This window comes from Falco biarmicus, chromosome 5, assembly GCF_023638135.1.
Source record: "Falco biarmicus isolate bFalBia1 chromosome 5, bFalBia1.pri, whole genome shotgun sequence".
In the NCBI taxonomy this organism is placed as follows: Eukaryota; Metazoa; Chordata; class Aves; order Falconiformes; family Falconidae; genus Falco; species Falco biarmicus.
The window spans coordinates 8,879,511-8,896,392 of NC_079292.1; the positions used below are offsets into that span (position 1 = coordinate 8,879,511).

The 16,882-nt window shown below is 36.3% G+C and overlaps 1 protein-coding gene across 3 annotated transcripts in view; it reads left to right on the forward strand.

Moving 5' to 3' along the window:
- Positions 1–16,634, forward strand: part of POT1 (protection of telomeres 1) — a 75,955-nt gene extending 59,321 nt beyond the window's left edge. For all 3 annotated transcript variants that reach the window (XM_056340589.1, XM_056340590.1, XM_056340591.1), the window contains 8 exons: positions 698–742; positions 1,091–1,247; positions 4,042–4,247; positions 6,488–6,623; positions 9,380–9,474; positions 10,928–11,019; positions 13,936–14,041; positions 14,985–16,634. In XM_056340589.1, the coding sequence (XP_056196564.1) occupies positions 698–742; positions 1,091–1,247; positions 4,042–4,247; positions 6,488–6,623; positions 9,380–9,474; positions 10,928–11,019; positions 13,936–14,041; positions 14,985–15,097 (950 nt within the window). In that variant the 3' untranslated portion in view covers positions 15,098–16,634. The remainder of the gene's footprint in view (positions 1–697; positions 743–1,090; positions 1,248–4,041; positions 4,248–6,487; positions 6,624–9,379; positions 9,475–10,927; positions 11,020–13,935; positions 14,042–14,984) is intronic.
- Positions 16,635–16,882: the final 248 nt, after the last annotated feature.

Sequence of the window (16,882 nt, forward strand, 5' to 3'; positions counted from 1 at the left end):
AAAATAGTCATATAAACAGTTCTACAGATCCCATACTATTCTTTGAAAGGTATTTTTAGCCCAGAATAACAATAACTAAAGGTGAATTGAAGTCTAAAGCTGGTTGGATGTACTCTGCTTCTAGCTCTTAAGATCTTTTTAGCCATTATTAATATAGTGTGACAGGATATTTCTAAAAGGGTGCAAAAGTCAAGAATAAATAAATACTTCATATCTAGACCATAACACTGCAAGTTTAGAAAGAAGTTTGCACATAATTTTTGAACTGTGTATGTGTAGTAGAAGCAGTTTAGAGGAGGGACCAGGCAGTCAATATTGGTTTTAGAATAACGTATTTTTGCTCTTGTCCAGAAGGATTACAGGGGTATGGATACAGTTTGTCAGCAGTGTCATTCACAGAATACATTTGAAAAGTGTTAATTTTTATGAGCACTGCTATTTAATTATACGCTAATTTCTCCTCAAATGTATTAACTCTTGATATTTATCTATCTGTCTTGATATCTATCTAATGTTTGTCTCCCCGCTTACTTTGCTTTTTCCTTTTGCTATATTGTTTTCATGTGTTATTGGGATTTCCATGTTCCTTTTGTTCAGGTTTTGGTTTTATGTGTTTATCTATATGCGTATCTATCTGTTTTTTTGTGTCCACATGATAAAAGAAGGAAAATAATCAGGAAATTCTTCTTGATTTTAGATCTTGAATCACATTTACAGATATATCAGCAGTTACCTGTTACAGGTAGGAAACATTTTGACCTCGTGGTGAAAGTATAAGTTTATAAATGGGCATTGGGTTTGTTCTGTTTTTAAAGGAATCAAGCATATCTATATATTCTACTTTCATTTGGGTTTTCTCTACACATTGAATTTCTGTACCCTGAGGTACACCATGCTTCCACAGCCCATTGTGGTTTATCTTAAAGGCTGTACTAATATGTATTCATAAAATTGAGGCTGCAACTGGGAAGGGAAGAGGAGCTAGGAATTAAGGGAGAATGTATAACTGCAGTGACTGCTTCCTGTATTCCAGATACTATGGTGTTTAATAGGTATGCATGGATATTTTTTTTCTGTTGTTACTTTGCAGTATTAACAGATCATCAGCATTTTAGTAACACAGAACTGAAAACTATTCTGAACAGCACGGCTCCTCAACAGTACCGTATTAGAGCAAAGCTGAAAAATTACAAACCCCAGGAGCTCCATCAGTCTCTTAAACTTCATTGTTCCAATTGCAACTCATTGTAAGTGTTTCACACAATTAAAGAAACTAGGAATTGTTCTATAAGTTTTGGCATGCCTTGATTGTCAGTGTATTTTCATCTTTTTTTGTGTAAAATGAGCTGAATGTAAACATATTTAGTTTTAAGCAGAGATTTGAAAATCACTGGCTATAGTAGGAAAATTTTAAATCATCAAATCAGTTTGATTTACAGAATCATTTGAGTGCTTTCTAAACAATAATTTTACTTTATTTTCAAATTTATCAGTGCAGTTTTTCCCATTTGTTGTTTGCATTTAAGTACCTGTTTCTGTATTGCAGTTTAAAAATAGAATATGCAAAAAGATGTGATAGTCTCCAAGTAAATGAGTGAAATATCTTTGACTAAATTGTATCTTCCAGAGAAGGCATCTTTTCTCGATCCAGAAACATCAGGGAAACACCATTCATCTTGGTATTTTTGATATATTTTTTTTTTAACCTGAGTTGGTTCACTGATCTTTATATCATTGTTATTTCCCCTTTAATGCCTTTTGTCATTGTATCAAATAATGCTTAGTCAAATAATTGTATACCACTTCTGATGGATATTAATCCAAACATGAAGGAAGGTTTGCTTGAAATGGCCTATTCTTGATTAAACTAGAGTGACATGCCCCACAGTGCTATTCATGATCATTGGAATCCTGTATCACTTTTTTTGGTCTGACTTAGCCTATCATCTGTCCCAAGCAAACAGCTTTATTGCTTTCTTTAAATGATGGCAAGTTAGCATTCTCCTAGCCTTTTGAAATTGTTTGCACAATCAAGATTTAATAGATACAAACATGACAGAAGAAAATGCCCCTACTCTGTTTCCCTTACAGCTTTTGCATGCAAAGTGCCACTCTTGCAGCATTAACCGTATTGGTCCTTATCAGATGTTATAACATTCTTTTGGTTGCCAGTGTAAGAGGAAGTGCTTCATCATCTTCACAAAATAAAAGAACATGGGTTTTATAACCAAGTATAAAAAGGAGATAATTACCAACTGTTTTGGCCTTTTTTGTCATTTTGATATATCTGCCAATCCTGTATAGTAATAAGCAGATACAATTGATAGAATTGTGTTTGTTCCCTTATGGACTTTATTTTTATTCCAACAGTTTTCCATGAGTACTATAGCCTTTTTATGTATACTTGACTTATTAATGTTTTTATTTCTGTTCATTTGAGTCTCTTCCTGTTTCACACGTTGCTGCCTTCTCTTTACCACAGAATTAGGGGCTTTAGTTAGTAGTTTACTACTACTGCTACCACTGTCCTGCTGCAATGGTGGGAGTACTTGTAGTGCTTTCCCAGAACTTTAGCTTCTCTTTTCTCAACTGTGCGTATCAGGTGAAAGGAATCAGTAAAGCTGTACTGCAGCCTAGATTGGGTGAGTGAAGAGGCCCATAAAGGAAACAGTGAGTTAGGGGCATCCTTCTCTCCTACATTTCCTGCTGTGGCAGACAAAGTTGTTCAAAGTTTTAGCGTATGCTGAAGAGCCTGACTGAACAAAGTTCGTGCAAGTTTTGCTGCTTTAACACTTCATGCAGTAAGATCCATATAATGCTTGGGGTATAAAATCCTTGTGAGAAAAGTGTTTTTGGTTTTTAGACTTTGCCTGGAAGCTTCTCTGTGAGTAGCAACATATTGATATACATGAATGTAGTTTTATTCATATACCCACATTACAGAAGTTTTAGCCCTTGTGTGTAGCTTAGTTCAAAACCAATTAGTTCCATTCCTGCCTCTGCAGAAAACCTACAGGCAGGCTGTAGAGGCTGGAAGAGTTTAATGGCTATATCTGGAAAGTCAACCTGTTATGTTAGGTCCATTGTGTTTGCATTTAACTTAGAAATCCAGCAGGAACACATGTGGAAAGAGTTCATATGAACAGCACTGTGTTCATGAAGTCAGAGTTCTGGTTGAGGAAGACTTCTTGTGTGCCAGTTCTACAGTCATGGCAGAAGAATATCAAAGTTGGGTTTCATAAACAGGAATTGTTCTATTCGCTGGTGGAAGCAGCTGCTCGTGCGTTTGGAAGTGAAACCGTCAGAATAATCTGCAGGAGTTGATGATGTTCATTCTTCAATTCCACTCTGAAGCTTGGCACCTACTTTCTTTCAGTGTTTTACGAAAGCCCAGGCTTTTGCCTTTTTTTTTTTCATTAGCCTTTTTGTCATGGTTCATATTCCACCTGAAGGCAGCAAATTCTGTCTTGCTTAGGAGAGCAGGACAGAAGAGAAGCCGCATGGTGCAGAGTTCCAGATTTTCCCTTTACAGTATATATGTGAAGCTATTCTGCTCCTACCCTTCCTTCTTCCCCCTCCCCACCCCCCCCCACCCCCCTCAATATGTGAAGTAGAATAGGCTAGGACATAAAACTTGAAATTATATGAGCTTATATGGTCTTTTTGCTCTACTGACATGGTGTACAGTTGTGTAGCCCTTTTAAGGCCCAATTGAAATCCAACTGAAATCACATAAAGCCGATGTATTTGTTTTTCCATTAATTTACATTATGTGTGGATGAAGCCATTGGGCTGCCTCTGCTCCTAGGTGAGATTAGATTACTTAGCATATTTATTTACATGGAAATTAATGAATCTTTTCATAATTCGCTATACAACTCTAAATGTTTAAACTGATACAACAACAAAGTTACTTTTTCCTGTATACACTTTAACTCTCGTGATATTTTAATATTTATTGGGAGTACTGTTGTCCTAGTTGCTAGATTGCCTAAGGAGAAACTGTGAGAATTTACTTGCTCATTTTGGAAATGGTTTTAGGCAAGAAGTTCCAGATGGAGATAGCTTTGACTTTATTTTACAAGACTCTGCTGTTACTCCCTCAAACCCGGAATTACACAATACATCCTGGTATGATTCTGTAACGTGGACTACACAAGACCAAAACCAAAGGAAAATAACTATGCATTTTGTAAGGCATGATGAAATGCTTCAGCATCCTGAAGACACCTTGCTTATGATAGAAGGTAAGATAAATTGCAAATATTACCACTTCTTATGGTGCAGTGTCCTCTCTGAGTATCTACAATTTTAAGATATGCAATGGTTATATTCAGTGTAAGTTGTGATGATCATAAAGGCATCTTGAAAGAAAAGAACAACTCAGCTGGAACTGAAGCATGGAAACATGAAAAAGTTATCTCTGAAGGTCTTGTAAGATGCCTCTGTCTATTTTAAAAATATACCAATAAGTTTATTGTTGAGTCTGCTAAAGTTAGCATCTGAATATGTTTTGTTTTTTCTAGTTATGCTTACTGATTTTTCAGTTCTGTTTTGAAACTTTGAGTCTTCTAAAAGCACTTGTTTTAGTATTGGCGTGGATGTGGAAGAGTTTTGGAAGGTTTCTGATAACAGAAACCTACAATTAATTTTGTCAGCCTCTGGATGTCAGTGTTGTATCATATTAATAGAGCTTCTTGGAGTATGAGGGGTTTTTGGTTTGGTTTTTATCACGTTTCCTCAGGGAAGAGGAGTAGCCACTGAACTTTAAACAAAGTAATATAGCAAGACTACTAATAAAGAATATTTTAAATAATATCAATAAATGCATCTAGTACTTCCTGAGTTTAAACCAAAATCTTCAATTGTGCTCAAGTAGTGATGTGAATAAGCAAATGTAAGTCATGTGGTCCTTCATGCTAGGATCAATGACAAAACCCCTTCTGTTTTCTGCTTTGTTTTATATTCAGCTAGTTCTGATAGCTGCTTTATTTCTGACATGTTCCAAACTGGATTGTTTGTTTTTCAATCTAACCTTAGCTTTATGAAAACAAAAGACAAAATAATCTATTTCCCTAAAATAACTGAACAATATATCTTGGTAAATCTTTTTTCAGATACTGAAGTGCCAGCAGCTAAGTTATGTGTGTATGTGGATATATGTGCTTTATGTTGGTGCACAAGGAAGAGACTTGCTGAGTGTTTTAGCACTTTGTTCCCAGAATATTGATCATGGACCTTGCCAAAGCTACATGCTGGTTTAATTTTTATCTTTAAGTTTTGGAGGTGGAGATTTTGAAGTCTCCCTAGAAATCTTCAGAGTGCTTTTCCAGATACAGACAACCCTCAAAGGCCAAACCCATTATTTATTAGACATGGTCTGGATTCTAAGTGTTTGTTAACCACAAGCAATTTGCTCTTCCACAACACAATACTTTATTCTTCCCCATAATCATTATGCTGAAACAAGGACTTCTTTTCGGGTGTTTGGCATCTATTCGGGTGGAATTGAGGAAATACTTGGGTAACAGACAGAATTGTAAGTGACTCTCTACAGGGAGTGACGGGACTCTATAACCATTGCTATAGATTAGTTGAACTGAAGAGCGAAATGTTACGGTTAACAAGTAGATTAATGCTCCTTGCATATCCTCATCACTTGTACATGAAATCACTGGGATTCATATAATTGTCAGCCCCTGATAATTCTCTGTGGTTTACCCCAGTTTCTTAGAAGCCAGAATACATTTGTTCAGTATAACTCCATATTACAGCAAAGTTTAAATTCTAGAGACCTTTTAGCAATGTTTGTTAAAACTATCCTGAATTTTATGTGTAAATCTCTTGAATGAGAGCTCAAATGTATATGAGAAGCTTTATCTGTGTCACTGTGCTTGGAGGACCTTTGTTTTCTAACCCTTAGGGAAGCCATTTCAAGTATCTGTGCCTCTGTTCTTGGTCTTTTGTTTGGTGTTGGGGGTTTTTTTACTGCAAGTTCATTGAGAAGGTTTCATGCTGTTGTGTACTTTTTCATCACCAGTAATAATCCAATTTCATAAAATTTATTTTCTTCTCTAGTTACCTCTGCAACACAAGTTGCATAGATTTTTGCCACCTATAAGCTGAAAAAACACTTAGGAGCAACTGCAAGAATGCAGTTTATTTTCTCTCCCCCCACCCCCAAGAAAATAGCTAGTAATATCATAGGAAAAATTGAGTGAAAGTGATGCTAACTGAATACAACTTCATGGTTATGAGGAAGATACCAAAGCATCTGCTCTGTTAAATGTCCATCTTTGATTCTTTATTAAGTCTGTCGTTGAGTAAGAGTGAGAAGGTTGTGGACCATTTTTTCAGTTTTAAATAGTGGGTCTCAATATTTTTTTGAAGATCCTGAAATCATCATCTAATCAGCCAAGAAATGCAAGTTGTTCAATTTATTCTTGTTGACAGTTGGAAAAAACCCATGTTTTTCTGTTTTAAATAGGTGGAAAACTAAAAGAAGTCTGGAAGCTTACAAAAAGATTTAAATGTGTCATTCCTGTGAGATCCACAGAAGATGATCTTGAATTATTAGATCTTTCAGCCCCTTTTCTTTTACAAGGGAACATAAGTTATTATGGGTAGGTTAAGACTAATTTTTGATATTTTAGTAGTTGCAGTAATAAATAGATACCATTTTCTTCAGTAATTCAAATCGCACTACTCAAGGGATAACTTACCCAAAGATAGTTTGATGCAAAACACATAACGTGATCGCAGCACTGAGATCAGGGATGAAATGCCATACTGCTGCCTCATATGAAAGGACTCAACCACATCTGGGCTTTATCTTGCTCTGTAAATCTTACACCCTTAATTACACAGCACCCCAGGTTCCATCTTGCCTGTGTGTGGGTAGGGCAATATACTACAGAGACAGAAGTGTACATATGAGTCTCTTTAGTCTGCAGAATGCCTAAATCTTCCTCTTTTAGTCCAGATCTTCCATTTTCTGGTCTGTCTTATTAGACTACAGTCAAAACACCTGTTAAAACTGTACGCTGCATTTTTTTGTACGCAGATAATATTTAAATAGAGACCCAGAAAATAATTTCAAGCTGTCAATCCACATCTCATTCTCTCTATTCCTAGTATTGGGAAATCATTCCTAGTGTTGGGAAAGCTTGGGTTTTGGAACAGTAAGGGATTTTGGACAGCCTTTCCTCACAATTTGCCATTTATTGGGCTCCGCCACACTACAAAGTGCCTTACCTATTTGTGAATGTCAGTCACTATAGAGAAAACTTGAACAGGTTTCTGAATTCCACAGTTCCAAGGCTGCAGAATACGGTACACACTTTTTGTGTGTGTGTATAGGTGTACTATATGTGCTATTCTATGCAATACACTCTTCCTGCTTAGTGAGAGCTAGCAGCGGTATGTTCTCCCAGTACTGTACAGCAGCATGCAGTTAACTAAGCTCAGAAATGTCAGTCTACTTCATGCAAGCTTACTGGGTCTGCCCTCTCAGCAGTCCTGGTAAGTTCAAGCAGAGCACTGTGTTGCACTGCTTCAGTCCTGGAGGCAGTAAAAAAATTTCTGTGCAGAAATATCTCGTTTCACATGACCCTTAAAGTTTCCTGTAAAGACCTGATAAGATGAATACAGATAATGATTTCTCTTTGTCATACGTTGTTTTGACCATTCCAGATCTGGTTATCCACAGCTTTTTTAAATAAAGGCAATATATGGGTATTCCTACTGGGATTAGATCTTAACCAGTACAAAGTATTTCCCCTTGCACTTTCATAATCCATATATTTCTCCTGCTACATACAACTCACCTTCTGATATCATTCTCTGTTTAAATGGCTGTATTGTAAAAGCCAATGCTCTAGAAGATATTCCATGATTGTTTATAGGATATTTAGGAAGGAACCTTACAAGGATGTTGACATTTCAGAGCTTTGTTACATGTGCTTTTTAATCAATAGCATATACATAGCAAAGTCTAAAAAAGATTGTCTAGTAGAATGAAAAGCAAAGTAATTTTGGTATAGGAATGAACCTGAATACCAGTATAGATATTCATATGTGTGTGCATATGCATGTGTATTCGTATATATAGATAAAAAACTAAACACACACATATTTGCATATAAAAACCAAAATTCACAGCTAAGTTACTTTACTGGAGTTTGTGTGGTTTTTTTTTTTTTAAAGACAGACAGTAACTTCATTGAACTTGGCTTTGTATCACTTGAGCAGCTAGTGCTATTGATTTTTATTACACATTTTGCATGTAATTCTAAAAGATAATAAATGTGTATTTTAATTTTTAACTTTAACTAGCACAGAAGCCTAGTTTGGAAAAGATAGTTGTTCTGTAATTGTATTCCTTGAGGCAAACGAGAACAACTTTGAAAACAATTCTTCAGTACTGATTTTCATCTACTTGCAGCATTTTCTTACTGTCACATGCAAGATTTATAATTACTGGTGTATATCCACCAGTAATGAAAGAGATTGTTTTAATAACTCATAGTTAATAATTTGCTAACATAGATAAAGCCAAATTTCTCTTCTAACCCTATTGAGGTTTTAGTGTGCTGAAAGTTCAGATTCATTCCTGCTTTTACAAAGTGGAATGTTGTATTGCTAAACAACAAAGTAGTAACATATGAATATATGTTTAGCAGTGGCATATGAATGTAAGTTTAGCAATGTAGTGATCTTGGAATCATGTCATGGTTTGGGTTGGAAGGGACCTTAAAGATCACCAGCCATAGGCAGGGACACTTCCCACTAGACCAGGTTGCTCAAAGCCCCATCCAGCCTGGCCTTGAACACTGCCAGGGATGGGGGCAGCCACAGCTTCGCTGGGCAACCTGCTCTAGTGTCTTATCACTCTAGTCATGAAGAATTTCTGCCTTCTGTATACAATCTAAATGACCCTCTTTCAGTTTAAAACCATTGCCCCTTGTCATGTCACTGTGGGCCCTGGTAAAAAGTCTCCATCTTTCTTATAAGCCCCTTTCATATATATTGAAAGCCCACAGTGAGGTCTCCCCGGAGCCTTCTGTTCTTCAGGCTGGCAACCCCAACTCTCAGCCTTGATTTGATGTATGGGTTTTCCTCCTTTCTATTCACTGAGGTGGTTTTTCCAGACCAAAAGGATATTATTTCTTCTCAGGGATAATTCAAAAGCAGCATTTAAGGGTTTTGCTGTGGTCCAAAGCTTGTGTATCTGGTAAAATAGTTATTTTAAACAGCAATAGAAATACTTTTGCACTCCCTCTGAGTAAGAAAATCAGAATTATTTTTTTTCTGTGCAGAAAGCTTCTAGTATAAATAAATCAATGTTTGATTAGTCTAAGTTTCTTGTTTTAAATGCTAGGTGCAAGCAGTGTTCAAGTCCAAAGCCTATCAAGAATCTAAGTTCCATTGCAGCGGAACAACAACCGTCGTGGGAACCAACTGAAATAGCACAAGGTCAGCGGACATGATATTGTCCTGAAATAGTGTTGTGCCTTGATTCTGAAGTGTTCATATGAGATAGTTTAGTTTCCGGGTTGCAATTTTGTACAGAAAGCAGATAATCATGGTTGTGCTTGAGTATAAAGCTGTAAGTTCACCTTTTACCAGCTGAGATAACGTTTACTTTTGAAACCATTGCAGTATGAATTAAACGATTTTATGTTGAATAGTTTTTTCTACCATACATATCACTAGTAACACCTATTGCAGTACAGATGTTATGAATTTTTGATTGCAGATGCAATTTTAAAACTGTATATGGTTGCAATCCTAGAAGTTAATCTTCCTTTTCCTTTTAGAAGTACAGGTTTTCTGACCTGAACTAAAGAGTGTCTTATGTAGTGTCTAGAACAAGTTAAACTTTTATCTTCTGTAAGCCTTATCGATGCTCAGCATATTCCAGAGACTCTGCAAGAAGTAATACTCAAATGAAAGGAATTATTCCGTAGCATACATATGTGTTCCATGCTTTGAGTGTTCCTTGAGTTACTTTGTTGTCAGCACATTGAAATGCTGGAGTTAAAATGGAGCTTAAAACTTCATCACACATTAAGGAAAGAGAATATTTTCATGTTTATCAGTTCATGTTTAGCATACTAAATTGGAATATCTAGTAATCTCTAAGCTTGGTAAGGATTTTATAAAAGAAAAATCTTGGAGCAATACAGTGGTTCTCTTAAAAGGTCATAATTCTATTAAATAAATTTGAAGTAATACATAACTGGCAGTGATACAGCACCTGTGACATCTATTTTTCAATTAATTCTCAAAATGAAAATTATACTTGTTAAATGCTTTCTGTCATCTGATGCAGAGTTGCAGTAACTTTGTATATCTAAGGTATTTTATGTTTGCAGCATAACAGTTACTGCGTCCAGCAAGAAGAATTTACTGTAGTCACGTACTTATGCTGAAATATTTTCAGAACTGCCAGCAAAGTGTTTCTGAATAAGGCTTTGCCTGGTAGCTTTTACTACATCATATGAAACAAATTGTATTCCTAAGAAGATATGTTTTCAGGTGGAATGCTATCTTATTATCACTGGATTAAGAGCAAGTCTGCTTTAATCTTCTATGGATAAAAGGAGTAGGAGGATCCTACAAAGATAGGATCAAAGATCTAAGCAAATGCTAGCATTTATTTTGCTAGGATGAGAATAAGTACTTAAAATCTTCCCGCATTTTTATAGACTCATCTATTAAAATGTTTGTAGGGAAATTGCAACACACTCAAAATACAAACCATGTTTTGCTATTAAGAGCCTCTGGTTTTTTGGACTCTCAATTTATACTCCTAATGACAGTATTCAAAGTCAGTTACTGTTAAAAGAAGGATATTGTCAGCTTGAGTTGTTATGGTTTGTCTTGCATATTCACTCTACGAAAGACCAATTTTTTTTTTCTTTAGTTTTAGGTATTAAACTGCTCCAGTATGTTTTTATTATGAAGTTTACGCTGGTTGATGGAACAGGAGCACTAAACGCATACCTATTTGATTATGTAAGTAAATCTAGGTTAAGGTAGACTCTGCAGATTATGTGGGGTTTAATTTTATTTGTTTTTAAAATAGCAAATGTATGTACAGAAATACTCATTCTGTGTAACTGTCCCAGCAAAACACTGCAGATAACTGCTGTAATGTTATTGATACTGTCCATAAATGAAGATGCACAGAATGTAATTTTTCAATAAAATATCGGTGTGTAGAATATCAAAGCATAAAGACAAAACTGAAGCTTGTAGATAGATTATTTGGTATTTCTATAGACTTCTATATGTTGCCATGGCTGAATTTCTTTTTTACTGGCAATGTTAAACTGGGCAGCCTGAATGCTGTGTGAATGATGGGAGTGTTTCAGGATTAATGCAGGTAACTTCTGAATTAATTCAAAATCTTATTACCTGTTTGTTTAACTCTCAGTAGAATCCATCCATTCAGTTATTCTTGATTTTTGTTTTATATGACCATAAGGTAGAAGAGGCCTTCCTTCCCGTGAACCTAGGCAGGACTCAGCTATATAGATATTTGTCTTTGATTTCAGAAGTAGTTTATTCAACTATTTTGCTAACCTTAGAATTAACCTATCTTCAGTTTTCTCTGGAGCAGCTTAAGAGCATTCCTGCGACCTGAGACACTGAAGAACAGATGGTTTTCCTGTCACTACACACTGTGTAATGCTTTTGCCTTCTGAAGGCTAAGAAAACACTGTTCGTTCTATCTTCTTCTGTATCAGAGGTTTTTTTCATACCAGTTGTTTTTTTTCCCATACCAGAGTTTTTCAAAAACTCTGGCCATCCTCTCTGGTGTGGGCCACCTGAGAAGAATCCAAAAGAACTTCTTCCTTGAAATGCTAAAACAGTACCCGAGCACAAGGCACTGGCAGATAAGCGATGACCATACTAATTTACATATAGAAGCGTTAATTTCTTGCTTACTGATTCATGGTATAATCCCTTCATCTCTGAGCAGAGCCTTGGCTTTAGGAAATTACTCTTCATTCTTTGTTTGAGCGGTTGATTTGGCTTGCTTAAAAAGCAGTGTTCATACATGTGTCTGGTGGAAAGTGGGGGTATTGGGGTGGTTTTGTCCTGTGAGTTTCAAGTTTATAAAAAATTCATTCTAAGTCTTTAATTCTGTATGGTTTCAGTTCTCCTAGCTTGGTTTTATCTGTAAATGTAGTGGGCCTATTTGCTACTCCATAAAGCATGTTATTAACGAGAAGTTCTCAAAATCACCAGACTTGGAACAATCCCCTGCAGAATCCACTTTGGACATCTCCCATTTTAACAGTAAACTACTCTTAAGGATTATTTTTTTTCTTTCATTTTTACTCTAAATCATTCCTTTATTATTACACTAGCAGTTTGATACACAAAGATGGTTTGACTAAGAATTTTTGTGATGATGAAGGTGGAGGATTTCTGACTGATGAACTGGTCATTGCTTCCTACATCACCAATGTAGGGCTGGCGATTAATTGTATATATTTAGCACCCTCTTCATTAAATTTACTTTTACATGTATTTCTGTGTGCAGTAGAAATATCTGTTGCGATGTACTTTATGGGTTTTTTTCTCTTGTTTTACCTTTTGGAGTTTTGTTTTGTCTTTTACACACATGCACACATCCATTTTAGTTACTAGCCTAAATTTTGAGATGGTATGTCCATCATTTCAAAACAGGAAAATAATAAAAAAGCGAGAACTTGGTAGAGAAGATAATTATAATCTAAAATAGATCACTATTACATTATACCATTTGTCCTGCTGTAAGTGCATTTATGTGTTTTGTTATTCCAGCAGTTCACAGCTGGAATGTCAGGATCTCACAATACACAGTTGGAATAATCTATCTATCCAAATGGAAAATAGTGTAGTGGCACTTATGTGTTGCAACTTTGTCCAAAAGGGGACAGAGAAACAATTTAGTGGGATTTTTTCCCCACAGCAGTGCTATTTAATGTGTATATATCTGCATATTTCCACCATTGTACTAAATGACTTTGAATGAAACTTAGAAGGGAATACTTTTCCTCATTTGATTTCAACACTGTAAGTAAAAATTATTTTGGAAAAAACGTAAGTGTGCTTTTTTTATTGTGTATTAGCAGCAAAAGAGGTCAAAGATTGCAATCCCCATTTCACCTAGTCATCTTCTCCTTCTACTGTCCTTTCTCCTTTTTATATCAAGAAATTAAACTGCAAAGGGAAAGTGGAGGAAAAGATTTTAAATCATCTCCTGATGCAGAATTCCAAAAATCTCTGCTTCAGGGTAGCTCAGATTCCTATCAGACACTGCTTAGTACTACAGCTTAGCTGCAGGAAAAGCAACACAATTTCATCTGAAGTGCCAGCTGCTGGTGTTCCTGCTGGTTGTACTTCACAGACGAGCCAACACCTTCCAAGCCTAAACTCGGGTCCTTCAGCACCACCTGAGAAGAAACTGGGCTATTTTAAAGTGCAGCTTTGCACTAGCTTCCAGTTGCACTTTCGTAGGAGTGCTCAGTTCTTTTTCTTTCCTCTCCTATTTATCGGAAAAGTCATGAAGGGAAAAAATATAAAAGTTTTATAGGTATTGTTGAGGAGGACTGACCATCCTCTCCAGCCATAACATTGCCTGGTTCTGGAGGTTTATGAGGAATATCTGCCAGTTATCTATACAGGCCTACACGTGTGCTTTCCAGGTGGCTGTAGTCCCTGAATACTCAGCTGTACTGAAGTACAGACTTAATTTTTTCCAACAGTTTGGGCTTTTTCCGTACCTGAACGGTTTTAGAAATAATATTCTTCTCTTTCATTACCTATCTGGATAATTCTAAGTTCCTTAAACGATAAAAGAACGTGCAGTCAGGGTTCTGGCTAATGACTTCTTTTTACCCCTCTTCCAACAGCTCATACTTTTCTGTTCTCTTCCAGGAAAAGTTTTTCCAAATTCCCGCCTCTGAAATTTTAACCAATAATTTTCTTCAGCAAAAGATGCAGATGACTATGAATATGCTCTGTCCTCCAGGAAGAAAATTAGGTCAGCTTGCCGTTATTTCAAAAGGGGGGGTGGGAAGGGAAAAGGGTCTTTTAATCTGCTATTGCATATGCAAAGTCTTAGAGTTCGACTTACACATGGGCAGCATGTTTCTCAGAACAGAGAAATGCAGGAGTCTGTAAGGAGAGTTCAAATTTTGATATGTATTTTGATACATTTCTTTAATAGCAGAACTCCCTTTTGAGAAAGAAGAGTAATGGTTCAGTAAATTCTCACGTAGCACGCAGCGATATGTGAATACAGTCTGCACTATGCAGGCACTAACATGCCATTTGTATTCATAGGGAAGTTAACCACAATGCCCTTGTACTGAATGCCAGAGCACGTTAGGGGAAAATTGGAAGGGAATTTGGGGTGTAGCACATGCTTTGGGAGAGATTCTACTTTTGAATGCACATGTGGATTTAGAGCATCCCTTGCTTCAGGAAACATCCATGGAAATTGAGCAAAAGCTTGTTCAGTATTTCTGTTGTGGCAGACAGTAGCTACGTGTCTCTGCTACAGCTCTGATCTCTGGAGCATGCTCCCTCTAAGTGCACAGCTGTCAGTGACCACCGCAACCCTGCTGGAGTCTTTACCATGCTTATACCTATTGTAAAGGGTGTAAAGGATGTTTCCTTCGAGATCAATGAAATTGTCTCCTTGAGACACATGGAGATGAGGGTTTATTTTTTGGAAAGTCCTTGTATGTGCTATTGTGGTACAGCTATGGGTACCAGGTGTTTTGGGGGGTGGGGGAAGTGCTAGGGCAGGGAGGGTGAGGCTTGGAAGATTGTCACTGAACACCATTTCAGACTGTGTGGGAAATTTTAAGGTACAAATTGGAATTCCAAAATCAGTAATTCATTTTTCTTGCTACTAACTGTTGTGAAGTTCTACTTCTCCCCTATATATATATAAACAATATTTTGGGTTTTGTTTGTAGATGACTTGCCATGGCTGGATTGCTTCATCAAGTCCTATAATGTCAGAGATACGACGGGACATAAAGTTTATTACCAAATTTTTGACACTACAGTTGCTGAAGATGTTATATAGTGATGTGTTGCGTATCGGAAGTGACCCAGTGAGAAACCAATTTTAGAGGTTTTGGGGAGCAGACTGTATTAAAAAAAATCTTTGTTCCCTTCTTAGGAATTCAACATGTATGTATGAAGTTTTAGTTGCTTTGATGTATTTACTGCTTTCCTGGCGTACAGCCTTATGATCTGAGTGCGGGTGGAGGTGCTAAGCTTTTTCCCTGGAGGCTGCTTGGCTCAGGCAGGTGGAAGCAATCTAGTATCCATCTGTCCTTCAAAAAGGCAGTGAATGTTACTCTGAACTGGTGATTTTTACTCAGAAAATAGTCAGAATGATGTTGCTTTGTCCATTTCCTTATTAAAATAAACAACGTCAGCCAGCAGAGGTAGGAAAAAGGAGCTCTTTAGTAAACTTCCATCTTGGATTACTTTGTGCAAGCATATGTTACTCTTTGTTCTTGGCCAGGTAGGGGGGTTGTCTGTGTTTAGAGACTTCTTTGATTTTGCACCGATATGTACATTTAGACAGAATCCTTCCTGTTAATCACACCGAAGTAACTGCTATGTGTTCCATTTACTGTGGATTTTGATGGAGTTATGATAATCACTAAAATTAAAGTCAAGCCATGAAAGTACGGTAGCGTAAAATTGTAAAATTAATATTGACATTCACTAGATCATAATTTTTAGGGGGGACTTACTGGATACCAAAGTCGTTAGCACGTTTATTAGCTGGGTCTCTGTTTTTAAGGGCTTTCACGTATCTGGCTACAATTGCTGTCAGATTACACTGCCCAGATCTGCCTTTTCTGTCTTACGTAACCAGATTGTGTGACTAAATTTAGAGATACAAAACTGATCTAGTGATACCATGGCTTGAAAATACTGCTGGAGTAGGAAAATTACTCGATTTTATTCTTCATTCAGAAGTCTACAGGACAAATTCAGGACATGTTTCTCCAAGGATAATTAATGTAGAAATCCCTGTCAAATCAAATGCTTTCCATCAGAGCAAAATTACTTAATATTTACAACAGCTGTTTTTTAAGGAAGCTCGGAAGCAAGATGGAATACTTGCAAGTAGATTATTATTTTGATAGTAGATGACATTTTATTTTTTAATTTCTCAGGGCTGTTTAGTATGTTATGCATTCTGTCACTTAAAATTTCTTCTAAATATCTTTGATAACTTTCTGGTGTTCTAAAAAGTTATTCTGAGTTTATATGTCATAAACCAGGAGATTGTTCTTTATTGATTGATGTATAGGGAGAATCAATATTAAAAGTGGTTAGTGGATATTTCCTTTTAAAAAGGGGGGGGGGAACACTTTGGAATTGGATGAGCAGTTTATGAATCAGCAGTACTGGCTTATGAAAGCTTGCCTGAATCTGTGAACAAATGCATAAACAAAAAACAGTTGAACAAGTTATGGAATGAATATTATAAAACTTCAGACACTGGCCATATACAAATGGATTAAGCTGAAGGCAATCTTTTTTGCATTTCTTGTATGTAGTATATGAAAACATTGGAAGAAAAAATGTACAATATCAGAGTTGTTACAAAAAAAATCCAAAAATAAAAACATTTCCTAAGTAAGTTGTTGTTTTGAACTTTCGTGTAAGTTAGATCAATTTCACCACATCCCTTGTCTGAGATCCCTGTCAAAAAACTCTGCGTATGCGTCACTTGATTTTATTTTTTTATTATTGAATGTTGTATTAAAATTGTTAGTAAAGATTTTTCCAAATACTGAGGTTTTCTTCTACTTGACTTTTAGTTCCTAGTTCATAAGATACTGAA